We start from the raw sequence: 14,555 nt of genomic DNA, 5'->3' as shown, positions 1-14,555 counted from the left end.
TTTAGCCCGTTTTCAGTTGCACCCTGACGTTGCAATTTTGTCAGTTGCACCCTAATTTGCACCTTTGGGTTTCAATTCCACCCTCAAAATCAAATTGGACTTTTTTCATTCGGGAAAAATTCATAAAAACCCTTATAAAGTACTCGTCTGAACTCTTTTCCACATAAGAAGTTAAAAATGGATGACTTATTTTAACTTTTTTTAAATAAAAAAGAGATCAATTTAGTACTTGAGAGTGGAATTGAAAACCAAAGGTGCGAATTAGGGTGCAACTAACAAAATTGCAACGTCAGGGTGCATTTAAAAAGGGGGTAAAAGATGGGGTTTTTTTTGGTGATTAAGCCTAGGGGTGTAAATGAACCGAGCCGTTCGCGAGCAGCTCGATGTTCGGCTCGCTAAGAGCTCGGTTCATGTTCGTTCGTATTCTAAACGAACCGAGTTCGAACTTGATTTTATGTTCGTTAATACAAACGAGCCGAACATGAACATAGTGGTGTTCGGCTCGTTTATGTTCGCGAACAGCTCGAATAAGAGTTCATGAACAAGCTCGTGAACGAACTCGATTAAGAGTTCGTAAACAAGTTCGTGAACGAGCTCGTATATAGTTCACGAACAAACTCGTTTAGAAACTCGATTAGGTATTCGCGAACTAATTCATATTTAGATTAATTTGTATGATTATGTTTCTAATTTATTCAGCTCATATTCGTATTTGTTCGTTTAAAAGTTTGTGTTCGTTCGTTTATCCGCTAAACGAGCAGGCTCACAAACGAGCTCGTTTAGTACTTATCGAGTTTGTTTGCGAGCTTGTTCGTTCGCGAGCTCGTTTAGTACTTATCGAGCTCGTTCGTGAGCTCGTTCGCGAACTTGTTCGTTTAGCGGCTAAACGAACGAACACGAGCTGAACACGAACCGAACATGAACACTATAAAATTTAAACGAACCGAACATGAACACTCTGTTCAAAACTCGACTGAACATGAACCGAACATGAACATCTTGTTCGCTAAACGAGCCGAACATGAACACTACAAAACTCGGCTCGGCTCGGTTCATTTACACCCTTAATTAAGCCTAAATCTTTTATATCTATAAAGGTGTTTTTTAATTGATAGAATTCCATATCTTATAATTATTATGGTAGACAAAAGTTGAATGGTATAAGATAATCTTTTTTGCTAAATTTTTTTATTGAATACGAGTTTACCGACTTAGTTTGAATGTCATTTGAATTCGGAAAATTTGAAAATATAAGCACGTTAGCTCGAACTCGAATCTATAAACACTTGAATATTCGATCTCAAATCAACTCAACTCATTTATATCATAGCTTATTTTTCGGCTAGAAAGGTACGAATATATAGAAAAATCATCTTTGTTGGTCTTATTTGGCTTGAGTAAGTAAGTTTAAAAGATAGGACTTCTTGAGAAGAAGTAAAAATCTTTTCGAGTGAAGTCGATTTCAATCAAAAAATTTAAAAACATCAATTTTAGCAAATTTTATTAAATACATTCCGATTTTAACCAAATCTAACCTTTTTCATTTGAAAAATATTTATCAAAATTAAAATATAAATTACGAAATGATTATTATACAAACAAACGGAAAAATGTTGGTATTTTTTTTTACAAAGGATGAGCGATTGGCTAAAATTGAAGTATACTAATCGAAAATTGGTTAAAATTTGTTTTTTAAAATTTTTTTACTTAGAATTGAACTCTTGATAATTTTAAGACATGAAACACAAATAAATGTTTGATTCATTCTACACGTTTTACTTTGCAGAAAATAGGAAGCCAACGATCGTCACATATAGAAATTAATTCCCAAATCGTACTCGTCAACGGAAACTCTTTTTAAGTACTTCTCGGCCCATAAGAATACTCTTCCAAGCCCATGATCCATTTAATTGAGGAGTAGCATCAAGAAAAAATCCAATACGGATAGCATTTGAATTGGGGTTTCCTTAAGTTCACTGAATTTGAGAGGGTCATATTTACTATTTAAACTGTTTATTACAAAATGAGCAGTATATATCAAAGAATTACAATTTAAATCAAATTAATATACAACGTTCATTTTATAATAAACAGTATAGATTGTAAATATAATTCTCTCAAGTTGAAAATAAATTTAAGAGAATCCCAATCCGTAGTATTTACCTCTAATCACTCTCGCAATAAGAAATTCTGGTTGATCAATTTTAATCATTTCGTCAACATATAACTATTGAATGCACATTTTAATGGGTTCAATTATATTGTTATAGTAACGTTTATCTATAACAAATATAAAAGTGTATTCGTGGGTGGAACACTTCCATTCACGGACAAATATACCCTTTACATATTTTATTCCTAATTGTGACATGTAAGAATATTTGTGCTTAACAAATAGAAAAATGACATTCCTAATCCATAAAAGAAACATATTAAAAATAATTATCGCAGTAGCTATCATTATATATTAAATTCTTAATCCTAAAAGGAATTGTGCAACAACTATCATTATGGTTAAATTCCTAATACTAAAAGAATATGGCGAGTTTCATTAATATTAAATAATCATATTATAATATTTGTGTTAAAGATTTGATATTTTTTATATTTATTAGTTATTTACTATGAAAAATAATATAAATTTTCTCCAATCATATTATCATTTTTTAATAACAACAATATCAAAAATTAAATCTATTGCTTAATTCTAATTTTTTTACATTTCTAATAAAAAATTTAAAATTTTATAAAATAATTAAATAAAAAAAACACAAGTCTAATAAAATTTAAATAATAATATATTATTAAAAAAATATACAATTATGATATTAAATAACGGGTTATATAGATATCTTTAACGTGCGTAGCACGTGGCAAAAAAAACTAGTAAAGCTAAAAAGCATGTTAGGTGGAAGAACAATTAATTTAATAATATCGTGGGAGATAAAGGGGAAAAGAAAATTTTATCTAAAAAAAAGGAGCAAAGAAAATTAATTTTAGTCGACATAGAGAAATGACTTTCTTTTGAGGACAAATTAATAGCTATATTACGACCATTCCAGTTTTCTCTTTTTCTTAAGAGCTAAGAGAAATCAAACTCCCTTCCTCAAGTTAAAAAGCTTGTTAATATGAGATGAAATAAAATTATAAATCTAAACAATATTTAAAGGATATTTGGATCGATGAATTTTAAAATTCATAAATTATTTAAGTTTTACTGCAAAATAAATATAAATACATAGAGTTTTGAAAATGTTTTTAAAAGTGAGAAAATTTTAAAATAAAATATCATTACTTAAAAATAATGAAATTCAATTTCTTCATCGTAAGAATTTAAATGAAATGTTTAAAAAATTTATTTATTTTCATAATTTTTTATTATACTACACAATGGATGAATTATATGAAATTTATAAATTTTGCTCTTCTAAAATCCGTCGATCCAAATATTGTTTCGTTATTTATAATGTTTTATTGATTATTTAAATTGCTTTTAAAATGTGATAATAATTTCAATTCAAACTTTTTTTTAAGAAAATTTTAATAACTTAGAATGAACTAATATGAATTAGATATTTTCGATTAGTGTCCATTTTTTTTAAAACATGAAATATTATGTTAATTTTTGGTTAAAAATAAATTATTTATCAATTACATAATTATATTTTTAAATAAAGAATAATTTGTTTAGCAAAGTATATTGATCCCCTCCTACTTTGAGATTGATAAATAAATCATGTAAAGTTTTTAACATAAATAATAAACTAAATATATTCCAGTTTAATTGAAAAGAAAAAACAAATTAGCATAGGAAAGCAAGTGGATAAATAACATAAAAGATCCACCGCGTTGTCTGGTTATGATGGCGCAGACTAGCAGTGTTTATAACGTAGTTCCCGTGTGATCAAGAAAAGCTGCCGTACTATAAATATAGGTAGACTTCATTTTCAAAACATACGCTGCAACAACAAGAAAAAAGTCTGAACTGAAACTTTCTTGAAATCTCTATCACTTTCTTTCAGATTCTTGGAAACTAATTAAGGTACCGTACGGTACATGTTCTATTTACTGGTTTTCTTTTTGTCTCTGTTTCATATTACAATACTTGCTCTGATTGATTGTGTATAGTTTATTTCATTATTATTTTTGTAAAGTTTAATAAATTTTGATCTGGGTAAAGTCAAAAGTGAGACAAAATCAGTCCATATGGAAATATCCTCAGTTTTAGGTATATCAAGAAAACCAGCAAATTTGATCCATGTAGCAAAGTTAGTCTTGTGATTTATAGAATAGTTTATTCCTTAATGCTATAGGAAAATCTCAGTCTTTTAATTGTTTGATGTACGATTGTTCCATGTAGTAAAAGTTAATCATATGATTTATTTTGGATAATCATTTTCTTGTTTGTTATCCTCAAGTTCTTGCATATGTAAACATGTCTTACTTTGTGATTGGCTTCCGTGTTTTGCCTGTTTCAGGTAAATTGAGCTTAAACAAGGGGTTACTTTTGAAATTCAAGTGTTTTTGTCAAAAATTAGAAGATGGGAGACAAATCTGAATCAGCTGTGTCTGGTGTTGAAGTGAAGGAAAAGGTTAAAAAGGAGGAAATGCATTTGAAGGTGAAGAGCAAAGATAAAGAACCGAAGGATGAGAAAAAAGAGAAAGCTGAACTGGAACTTGATTTGAAGACCAAATCGGTAGAAAAGGAAAAACCGAAGAAGAAAGAGGAGAAAGATAAGAAGCAGAAGAAGACGGATGTTGAAGACGAGGATGATGAGAAGAAGGAGAAAGAGAAAGGGGAGAAGAAGAAGAGTAAAAAGAAGGGAAAGGAGGGCGAGGAGGAGTCGGAAGTAGACAATGAAGCTGGAGAGAGTAAGAAGAAGGATGAAAAGAATGGTAAGCACAGTGAAGAGGTTGAGGAAAAGCATAAGGAGAAGAAGAAGGATAAGAAGGGGAAAGAAAAGGAGGTTAAGAATGAAGATGAAAAATCGGAGAAAGAAACCGAAAAAGAGCAGGACAAAGGAAAGGAAGAAGATGGCCATAAAGAAGAGAAGAAAAGTAAAAAGAAAGACAAGGAGAAAGTAGTTGAGGAAGATGAGAAGGAAGGCGGAGAGAAAGAAGAGAAGAAGAAAAAGAAAGATAAGAAAAACAAAGATGAATTGGACGAGAAAGAAGAAGGTAAAGGTAAAGAAATCAAAGAGAAGAAGAAAAATAAGGATGGGGAGAAGAAAGATAAAAAGCTCAAAGATGAAGTGGACGAGAAAGAAGAAGATGGAGGTAAAGAGAAAGTAGAGAAGAAGAAGAAGGATAAGAAGCACGAGGATAAGGATGGAGCGGATGAAGAAGATGCAGATGAAGATAAAGAAAAAAAAGAGAAGAAGAAAAACAAGGATGGAGAGAAGAAAGATAAGAAGATCAAAGATGAAGAGGACGAGAAAGAAGAAGGTGATGAAGGTAAGGCGAAAGTAGAGAAGAAGAAGAAGAAGGATAAGCACGAGGATAAGGATGGAGCAGAAATTACAGTCGAAGGCGAAGGGGAGAAGAAAAAGAAAGAAAAGAAGGACAAGGAAGATAAAAAGGAGAAGAAGGAATCAAAAGATGAAACCGACGAGTTGAAGAGTGGGATTGAAGTGGCCTCCAGAGAGATTAAATTACAATCCGAAGGGAAAGGAGAGGTGGAGGAGGAGCAAGGTAAGGCAAAGGAAGGTAAAGAGAAGAGTGATAAGAAAAGAAAAAAGGGTGAAGATGATAAGACCAAGGGCATTGGCAATCTGAAAAAGCAATTGGAGAAAATTGATGCAAAAATTGAACCTCTCCTTGAGAAAAAAGCGGACATTTTGAGGCAGATGAAAGAAGCTGAGGATGCAAATTCTGTGGTTCCTGAGAAAGACAAAGTTGCACAAACAGCTGATGCCAAATAGCTACTGTATGCAAGGCCTTTCCCTATGCGGTTGTAATATAGCGTTTCCATGAATCTATATTCTCATGTGAGTATGATCATCTTTCCTGCTGTAATAAAAAAGTTTTCTCTAGCACACTGAAATACTATGTTGTAGTTCAATATGGACAAAAATGAAGTACTTTTGCAATCAATAAAGCAACTATTACTGCTTCCATGGTTCACTATTTCTCATCTTGCACTCCAGCCATTTTGTGCTGTTGATCCTTGCTGTGATTAGTTACAATAGACTGCGAACTCCATTACAGTATCTTATTGTGTAGAATTATGATGTTGCATTTTGGAAGTATCGAATTAGTTCAACGTAACATTTAAGGAACCCTCATCTTCAAAGTAGATATGATGTCTTTATATAATAGTGAAATGTGTCAAGTTGGTGGATCTGAAAATCATTACTAGACATTATACTTTGATCATTTCATTTGTAGTTATTAGTTCAGAACATTAGTGGGCATTGGGCAATCATTTCAATGGTAGCTATTGATGATGATGATCTCGATACTAGCTCTAGTTGTCTGTCATTATCATCATTAAATTTTTGATAGCTTAAGCATTTGGACGATGGAGACTAGTTGTTGGGGCAAAATACTGGTAAGATACTTTTGGTTGCTTTTCCAAATTGGTGATTCTTCATCATCAATATCTATTTAGAACTTGTTTGTTTTGTCTGTGAAGTATAATTTACTTGAATGTATTTGAAGTTTCAAATGCGCTTGGGAGTTTGAAGCTAAATTTGTGTGTTTATGCTACTAATTATCTTGAACTGTGCAAAAATCATATTTGACCTTGTATACTAGGAAATTGATAAATAGCCAAATCGAAATGCGTAGCCAATGCAAATATAATTTTTATTTGAGTTTGTTGCATGTGCGACGTGTTATATCTACTGAATTCTCAAAAATGCTTCTAAGCTTTGACAATCTCAGTAGTGAGGCCAAATCCGAAAGGGAAAAGAGGGTCATAATGTCAATCTCCAACATTCATTGGCAGCTGATCAACAGTCTCGAACCATGTTTGTGAGAGCTTGAGCACGAGGATGATAGAGACGAGTTGTTGGGCAAATTTTCTGGTAAGATACTTTTGGTTGCTTTTCTATATTGATGATTTTATATCATCAATATCCATTTAGAACTTGATCATTTTGTCAGTGAATTAAAATTTACTTAAAAGTATTTGAATTTTGAAGTTTCAAACGCTCTTTGGAGTTCGAAGCTAAATCTATTGCACCTTTGTTTATGCTACTGATCACGCAGAAATCTGCACAATCATCTTTGACCTTTCTATGGTAGGATAATGAATACATTTTAGCCAAATCAAATTGCATAGCCAATGAAAATATAATTTTTGTTTGAGCTAATGCATGTGCGACGTGTTACAAAAATGCTTCTAAGCTTTGACAGGCTCAGTAGTGAGGCCAAATCCGAAAGGGAAAAGAGGGTCATAATGTCGATCACCAACATTCATTGGCAGCTGATCAACATTTTTGAACCATGTTCGTGAGAGCTTGCCTGTGAAACCATAGTCACCAAATAGAACATCAGCAACACCCTGACCTTCTGTTCCGGGAAGCCAAGCAGCAACAAGAGCATCCAATTGGTTGACATATGGCTCGATTACAACTGGACGGCCAGAGACAACGACTACAACACATTTTATAACTCCACAAACATTCTGAATGGTGCTTAGGCCGGGTTCAGCTATCGTCAGGTTCATGCTGTCACCTAGTGTTTCTGCATATGGAGTTTCACCTACTACAACAATGGCATAGGAGAACTTGTTGGACTTGACAAAATCTGCGTCAGGGTTTTTTTGGTAGACGACTTTCGTGCTTGAATCAACAGTATTCTTAATAGCTGTAAGTATTGTGGTACCTGTTCATCATAATAGTCACGTAGATCTTGATATTGTTGCTTACTGGTTGAGCTCATGAAATAAAATGAAATACAGGATCCGAAAGCATTGACATAATCTAAGAAATCTACGACAAGTGAACAGTGGAGATTTACCACTTGTGTGATTGTTGCCACTAAGTCCTTGCCACTCGATTGTCCACCCACCGCACTGATAACCGAGATTATCAGCATGGCTGCCAGCGACAAGTATTTTTGTAGCTTTCTTGGGAAGGGGCAATAATGGCTTATCAGCGTATTTACCATTCTTTAGTAGCACAAGTGATTTCCTGACAGCTTCTCTAGCCAATTCTCTATGCTCCTGTTTTCCAAGTCAGATTGGCTTCAGGTTGGCTTATGTTTATATTTACCCATTATATTGGAATATTATGGAACTGTCCTATTTTTCACTAACCTGACTTCCCAGTTGGTTTACCAGACTCTCATCTGCATATGGGTTCTCGAACAGACCCATCACGAATTTGACGCGCAAAATTCTTTGTACAGCATCATCAATCCGGCTCATGGGAATAATGCCACTCTTCACCTGGTATGTCAGACCGTCGATGAATTCTGTGTAGTTGAATGGAACCATAATCTGCAGTATCGTCAGAACAAGCATCAGAAGAAACAATTTACCGCGGAAACCTGAAAAAAGAAGATAAATTCAGGTTAAACATTCACCATGTCAATGCCGGCACTAATTCCTGCTTGGATGGAAAATGTGTAGTTAGCGTGTGGCGGCGAGGTGATCCTGTCGATACCCTGCCAATCGGAGATAACGAACCCCTGAAGCGATTCAAAACATTTACGTTAACTCTTTGAAGTTGATTAAGATGGAAATGAGATCTTATTTTTTGCAGGACGCTGTTTTACCCGGAAGCGAAGAGTATTCTTGAGAAAGCCGGTGACCATGTCGCGGTTAGCATGCATCTTAACTCCATTCCAGCTGGAGTAAGAGACCATGACAGATGAGACTCCCTTGATGATGGAGTTATAATAGCCAGGCATGTGGATTCTGAGCAAACCATCTCTGCTTATCATTGTATTGTTCTCATTTATCCCATCTGTTGTTCCTCCATCCCCAACGTAGTGCTTGGCGCAAGCTGCAACTTTTGTTCTGTGAAAACCAGGTTTTCTAACATGATCAGTATGTAGCATGGAAACATTATAACGGAAACGCTGAAACGGGAAACTAGTTTCGGAGCTTCAAAAGTGTTCTCGGAAACAGAAACGAAATCTTAAAATGCAAAAGTCAAAGTAATAACTGTTACGGAAGCTCAATCGATTACGCTAGTAAGTCACATATTGTGCTAAATAATTATACCGGAAAATTCCCAGGAAAGAATGGTGAACACTTAAGTACCAAATTCGTTAGACAGAATTTCACACGATATAAATGACTTCACAATACATAACTTCGACTAGCCTGAGCGATAGCTAATAAATAAAAAATAAAGAGAACACCAACCTAACGAGGTTCAGCCAGAAATGACCGGCTTACATCCTCGGGCACTGCCCAAAATACTCCACTAATTGTTTGTAACAAAATACAAACTCGAGAGAGAACCAACTAAGCCTTAGGAGTTGATAAGGCTTGTTGTGGGATGAGTTTCAATGGGTAGATGAGACTCCCTTTTATAAGTTAAGGAAGTCCTCACCCCTCCACTCCTAAGCAATGTGGGATTCTACACTATATGTATATAGCTCAACAATCACAAGTCCCTTTTCTAAATAATGTGGGACAAATCTAAAATGAGCCATATCCAACAAATCTCCACCTTGGCGAATTTTCTCTCTACCATCTCGGACTATCTTCAATATTACCTTCAATTGCGCTTCAAAAGCGCCAACTCTCAACTGTAGCAGTCAAGTACCAATGTGGGATGATCCTACTTCAACACTCTCCCTCACGCATAGCATGACCGAGCAGAGCAACCAATCCCCCCTCACGCATCGCGTGGACCGGGCCACATTCAAATCTCAAATATTGAGAACACTAATCAAATTCAAACAATGTTTGAACTTGACTGCTTTCACAATCTTTGTCATCATATGAGCAGGAGTTTCCATGGTCAAAATCTTCCGAAGTAGGACTCCACCTTCTTCAATAACCTCTGGCACCAAATGATATCGAACATCAATGTGCTTCGTCCTTGCATGGTAAACTTGGTCATTCTCTTCAATTTCCAATTTACCAAGCAACCCATGAAGCCAAATTGCTTCCTTAACAGCTTCTGCACTTTCCATGTACTCTACCTCCGTGGTAGACAAAGCAACTATTGACTGCAAGGTAGACTTCCAACTAAACGACGCCTTTGCTTGTGTAAACACATAGCTCGTAGTCGATCGCCGTTTATCAACGTAGTCCGAATTATTGTACCCAACTACATATTGACCATCTTTCTTGTCCTGCCCAAATATTAGACCAATATCCACAGTATTCAAAGTATACTGTATAATCCAATTTTCATCTCCAGCCACCTTGAGTCCATCGGGCTGCGTCGAATTGATTTCCCCATCCAAGAATCCAAGTAAAAACACTGTTTTTACGTCCAACTGAACTAGTTCCATATTCAAATGTGCTACTAAGGCCAACAAAATTCTAATGGAAGAATGTTTAACAACTCGAGAGATAGCCTCAATTCCTTCCGTCCAAACGTAGCTTTTAGCTACCAACTTTGCCTTATAGCCAATATCATTCTTGTTCGGAAATCCTTCTTCATATATCCAATTATAGGGACGTAGTCCCTCCAATAATCCTTGAGTTGCAAGAACCGTCAAGAATTTTCCACCATCATGCCCCAAACGCCAATGCCAAAGACTGATTTCTTCTAGCTCATTATCATCACTAGAAGCAACTATAACTGACCCAAGAATTGCATTACCCTGATAGTAATACAAGTTATTGTTCTTCCGAATTTCTTTCATGACAACCTGTGCACCCGAGAATACCTTCATAACTCCATTAACTGCAGTCACAACAAAGCCCTTTGATTCTAGGACTCCTACAGAAATGAGCTTCTTCGTCAAACTCGGCACATAACGAACATCTTCCAAAATCCTTATTGACCCATCATGGTTCCTCAAGTGAATTGAACCAATTCCTTCTGTCAAACAAGGATTGCCACTTGCTGTGTAAACAACTCCACCTTCTAGCTCTTTGAAGTCAACAAACAATTCCCGATTGGGACACATATGATGACAACAACCCGAATCTAGAAGCCATTCAATAGGAGTATTTACCGATGACACAACAACCAATGAAAGATCTGATTTTTCGTCGTCACACTCAGCTATATTCAAAGAAAACTCAACTTTTTCTTTATCAGTCTTGCCTTTATTCTTCAATTTGGGACAATCCCTTTTCCAATGCCCTTTCTCTCGACAAAAGGCACATTCATCTTTCTCTGGTCGGGACTTTGATCTCCCTTCCTTCCCAATTGTTTGGCTTTTCAAACGGCCTCTAACAATCAAAGCTTCTGCTGCACTACTAGTGTTTTCTTTCTTATCTTTTCTTCTCAATTCATAACTATATAATGCAGCGCAAACTTCGCTAAGAGACACACCAACCTTCCCATGAAGTAGAGTAGTTTCAAGAAACTCAAACTTTTCAGGAAGTGATCCCAACAACATCAAAGCCAATTCTTCATCATCAAACGTCACATCCAAATTCAACCAATCGGCTACAAATTGGTTGAAATTTGTGATGTGCTCATTCATAGTAGTACCTGGGAGATACGTGAACCGAAACAGCCTTTTCTTCATGTGAAGCTTATTCTGACTGTTCTTTTTCAAGAATTTCTCCTCCAATGTTTTCCACAAACTACTTGCAGATGTTTCCTTTGAGAAAGGATATCTCTGCTCTCTGGAAAGACATGACCGAATGGTACCACATGCTAAACGATTGATGCTACTCCATTCTCTCTCATCAACATCTGCTGGTTTCTCTTTTTCAATAGCGACATCTAGACCTTGCTGAAATAAAGCGTCTAGAAGCTCACTTTGCCACATGCCGAAATGTCCTGTACCATCAAAAATCCCCACCACAATTCTTGCATTCGACATAGCCATTCTTCCCGAGGAAGAAGCTATCAACATGGATAGACTTTTGCTCCCAGACATTTCTGCTCCAACTTTTATTTAATAGCTAACCGATATGCCAAGGATAGAACCTTAACTCCGATACCAATTGTTACGGAAGCTCAATCGATTACGCTAGTAAGTCACATATTGTGCTAAATAATTATACCGGAAAATTCCCAGGAAAGAATGGTGGGTCACAGGCGGACCACTTAAGTACCAAATTCGTTAGACAGAATTTCACACGATATAAATGACTTCACAATACATAACTTCGACTAGCCTGAGCGTTAGCTAATAAATAAAAAATAAAGAGAACACCAACCTAACGAGGTTCAGCCAGAAATGACCGGCTTACATCCTCGGGCACTGCCCAAAATACTCCACTAATTGTTTGTAACAAAATACAAACTCGAGAGAGAACCAACTAAGCCTTAGGAGTTGATAAGGCTTGTTGTGGGATGAGTTTCAATGGGTAGAGGAGACTTCCTTTTATAAGCTAAGAAAGTCCTCACCCCTCCACTCCTAAGCAATGTGAAATTCTACACTATATGTATATAGCTCAACAATCACAAGTCCCTTTTTTAAACAATGTGGGACAAATCTAAAATGAGCCATATCCAACAATAACATCCATGTTAATCATGGAGTCCACATGTTTATTATTGTCTTCAGTACAGAACTTCTAGCAATGCTGGCTTTGATGAGAATTAGATGTATCCGGTGAGGATGTGAATAATTGATAAAAGTCAACTTTGATTTATTATTTTTTTGTTTTAAAAAGATTGTAATTATTAGTCATCATTTATTTGCTGTATTCGTATAAATAGTGGTCACACATGACCCCTGACACTAAGTCTTCAACCAGGCTCATAAGTCCAGCAAAGTTGCTATCATAAATGATCGGCAAAATTCATGTTTCACCCCTGTACTTTAGTGATTGTATGGATCAGACCCTCTACTATTTTTGTGCCACTCTTCATTCCTATTCTTAAAAAACATCACTTGTAATGAACAGAACACTTACTTTCCAGCAACAAAGGGAACACCCTTTGGGGAGCCAGGTGGAAGGTCTCCTTGTAAACCAGGTACTATCTGAGTCATTGCTTGAACAACCTTAGGATCTTCACTATAACTTTCATAGCATCTACCCCATCTTGGATCTCTACAAACCTGTAGATTAATTAATCATAATTCTTATAATAATATAGCTTATTTTATACAATATTCTTAGTAGTTGGATTATTGAATAGTTAATTACCGCAATACAAGGTGCAAAAACATATGGAATTCCTGTAGCTCTAACTTCAAGTGCAGTTGCACTTCCAATTTTCCTCACAAGCTCAGGGTCCCTATTACATGACAATGATGTTTCACCATATATTGGCATATTTTATCAACTTGTTCATATTCATTAAACACATTCACACAACAATAAAAATAAAGACAAACTAGGAGCCATCGATGAAGTATCGGAAACGCTAAACTGGAAAACACGAAACAACAAAAATTACATGTTTATATAAATAGTTTGTAAATATAGAGTTTTTGAGTTTCGAAAACGTTTTTAGAAATGAAAACGGAACGCAGAAATGTAGGATTCGATAAGTTTTTGTGTATTATAGATGAAGTTGCTTAGGAACTTAGGAGAGGCAAGTTTGACTTACCTGGTGGCTCCAAGGCCAACATTATGAGGAAAAATAGTAGCATTGAAGACATTGTTGTGGCCATGAACAGCATCAATCCCATAAATCATAGGAATTCCTAGTCTGGTTGATAAAGAACCCTTTTGAAAATCATTCACCATTTTAATCCAAGTTTTTGCAGAAGCCTGTTTAGCTGGCACACTCCCTCCTCCACTCAACACACTGCCTGCCATAAACACAAAATAAAAGAACTTCTAATCTTCAAATCATGCAAAAATATGAACATAACGAAAAAGGAAAATGATGAATGAGATGGATTTACCAATGAAATAGTTCTTCATCACTTGAGTGGAAGCAACACTGCGTTCAATCTGAGTCATTTGGCCAATTTTTTCCTCTAATGTCATCCTCTTCATCAAGTCAGTTATCCGAACACCTAAGGGCTGTTTTGGATCTTTATATTTCAGGTATTCTGCTTCTGCTGTGGCTGTAGCTCCCCATAACAGAACAAGCCCCATCAAGAAGATGAGAATTCTATCCATTTTATGCTGTGATCATTACAGAGGAAAACAAAATGCTTAATCAGAATGCTCAAATTCAATCTAAAAAACAGACAAACAAATATTTTTTCGTTGCCTTGTAGCTCAAGAAACAAAGATTTGAGGGAACTTACAGTTACAGTCTGACCCAAGAAGACAGAGATAAAGGGGAAGAGTAAGAAGGGTTGGTCGACATGGGCTGTGGATGGAGGAGGTTACTTATATACAATTTGAAAGTTGAAGTCAATTTTGTTTGTATGTTTAATGCCTTCCATGACTATATTATTGATTTTTATTCATTTACTTTTGGCCACTTTTTTGTTTCTTTTGTTCCATATCGTCCACAATTATGCACCAGTTTTTAATTTTTTAGCTAGAACATGGATAAAAATAGGCTTATTCACCAAAAAATGCAAACTTTGCAGCTTGTGTCAATTTT

The 14,555-nt window shown here is 35.4% G+C and overlaps 2 protein-coding genes across 2 annotated transcripts; one reads left to right on the top strand and one right to left on the bottom strand.

Annotated features, from left to right (window-relative positions):
- Positions 1 to 3,883: 3,883 nt before the first annotated feature.
- Positions 3,884 to 6,114, top strand: LOC126665490 (uncharacterized). Its single transcript, XM_050358306.2, has 2 exons — positions 3,884 to 4,042; positions 4,479 to 6,114. The coding sequence occupies exon 2, from the start codon at positions 4,542 to 4,544 to the stop codon at positions 5,919 to 5,921; it is 1,380 nt and encodes a 459-aa protein (XP_050214263.1). The 5' UTR covers positions 3,884 to 4,042; positions 4,479 to 4,541; the 3' UTR covers positions 5,922 to 6,114.
- A 1,163-nt stretch (positions 6,115 to 7,277) lies between these two features.
- LOC126665489 (uncharacterized) lies at positions 7,278 to 14,367 on the bottom strand. Its single transcript, XM_050358305.2, has 10 exons — positions 14,251 to 14,367; positions 13,900 to 14,125; positions 13,599 to 13,803; positions 13,193 to 13,283; positions 12,959 to 13,104; positions 8,725 to 8,968; positions 8,533 to 8,637; positions 8,264 to 8,446; positions 7,966 to 8,170; positions 7,278 to 7,830 (listed from the first exon to the last, which is right to left on the bottom strand). Exons 2-10 carry the CDS (start codon positions 14,117 to 14,119, stop codon positions 7,346 to 7,348), a joined length of 1,884 nt encoding a protein of 627 aa, XP_050214262.1. The 5' UTR covers positions 14,120 to 14,125; positions 14,251 to 14,367; the 3' UTR covers positions 7,278 to 7,345.
- Positions 14,368 to 14,555: the final 188 nt, after the last annotated feature.

The sequence above is a fragment of the Mercurialis annua genome, linkage group LG1-X, assembly GCF_937616625.2.
Source record: "Mercurialis annua linkage group LG1-X, ddMerAnnu1.2, whole genome shotgun sequence".
NCBI lineage: Eukaryota > Viridiplantae > Streptophyta > Magnoliopsida > Malpighiales > Euphorbiaceae > Mercurialis > Mercurialis annua.
The sequence above is the reverse complement of the archived record's forward strand: the minus strand, read 5'-3'. Positions and strand labels throughout refer to the sequence as shown.

Excerpts from the sequence above, each read along its gene's own strand:
- LOC126665490 (XM_050358306.2), top strand. The coding sequence starts at position 4,542 with ATGGGAGACAAATCTGAATCAGCTGTGTCTGGTGTTGAAGTGAAGGAA.
- LOC126665489 (XM_050358305.2), bottom strand. The coding sequence starts at position 14,119 with ATGGATAGAATTCTCATCTTCTTGATGGGGCTTGTTCTGTTATGGGGA. Across the intron at positions 13,105-13,192 it reads TTTTTGCACCTTGTATTGCG|GTTTGTAGAGATCCAAGATG; the intron begins GTAATTAACTAT and ends ATTAATCTACAG. Across the intron at positions 7,831-7,965 it reads TGGCAACAATCACACAAGTG|GTACCACAATACTTACAGCT; the intron begins GTAAATCTCCAC and ends TATGATGAACAG.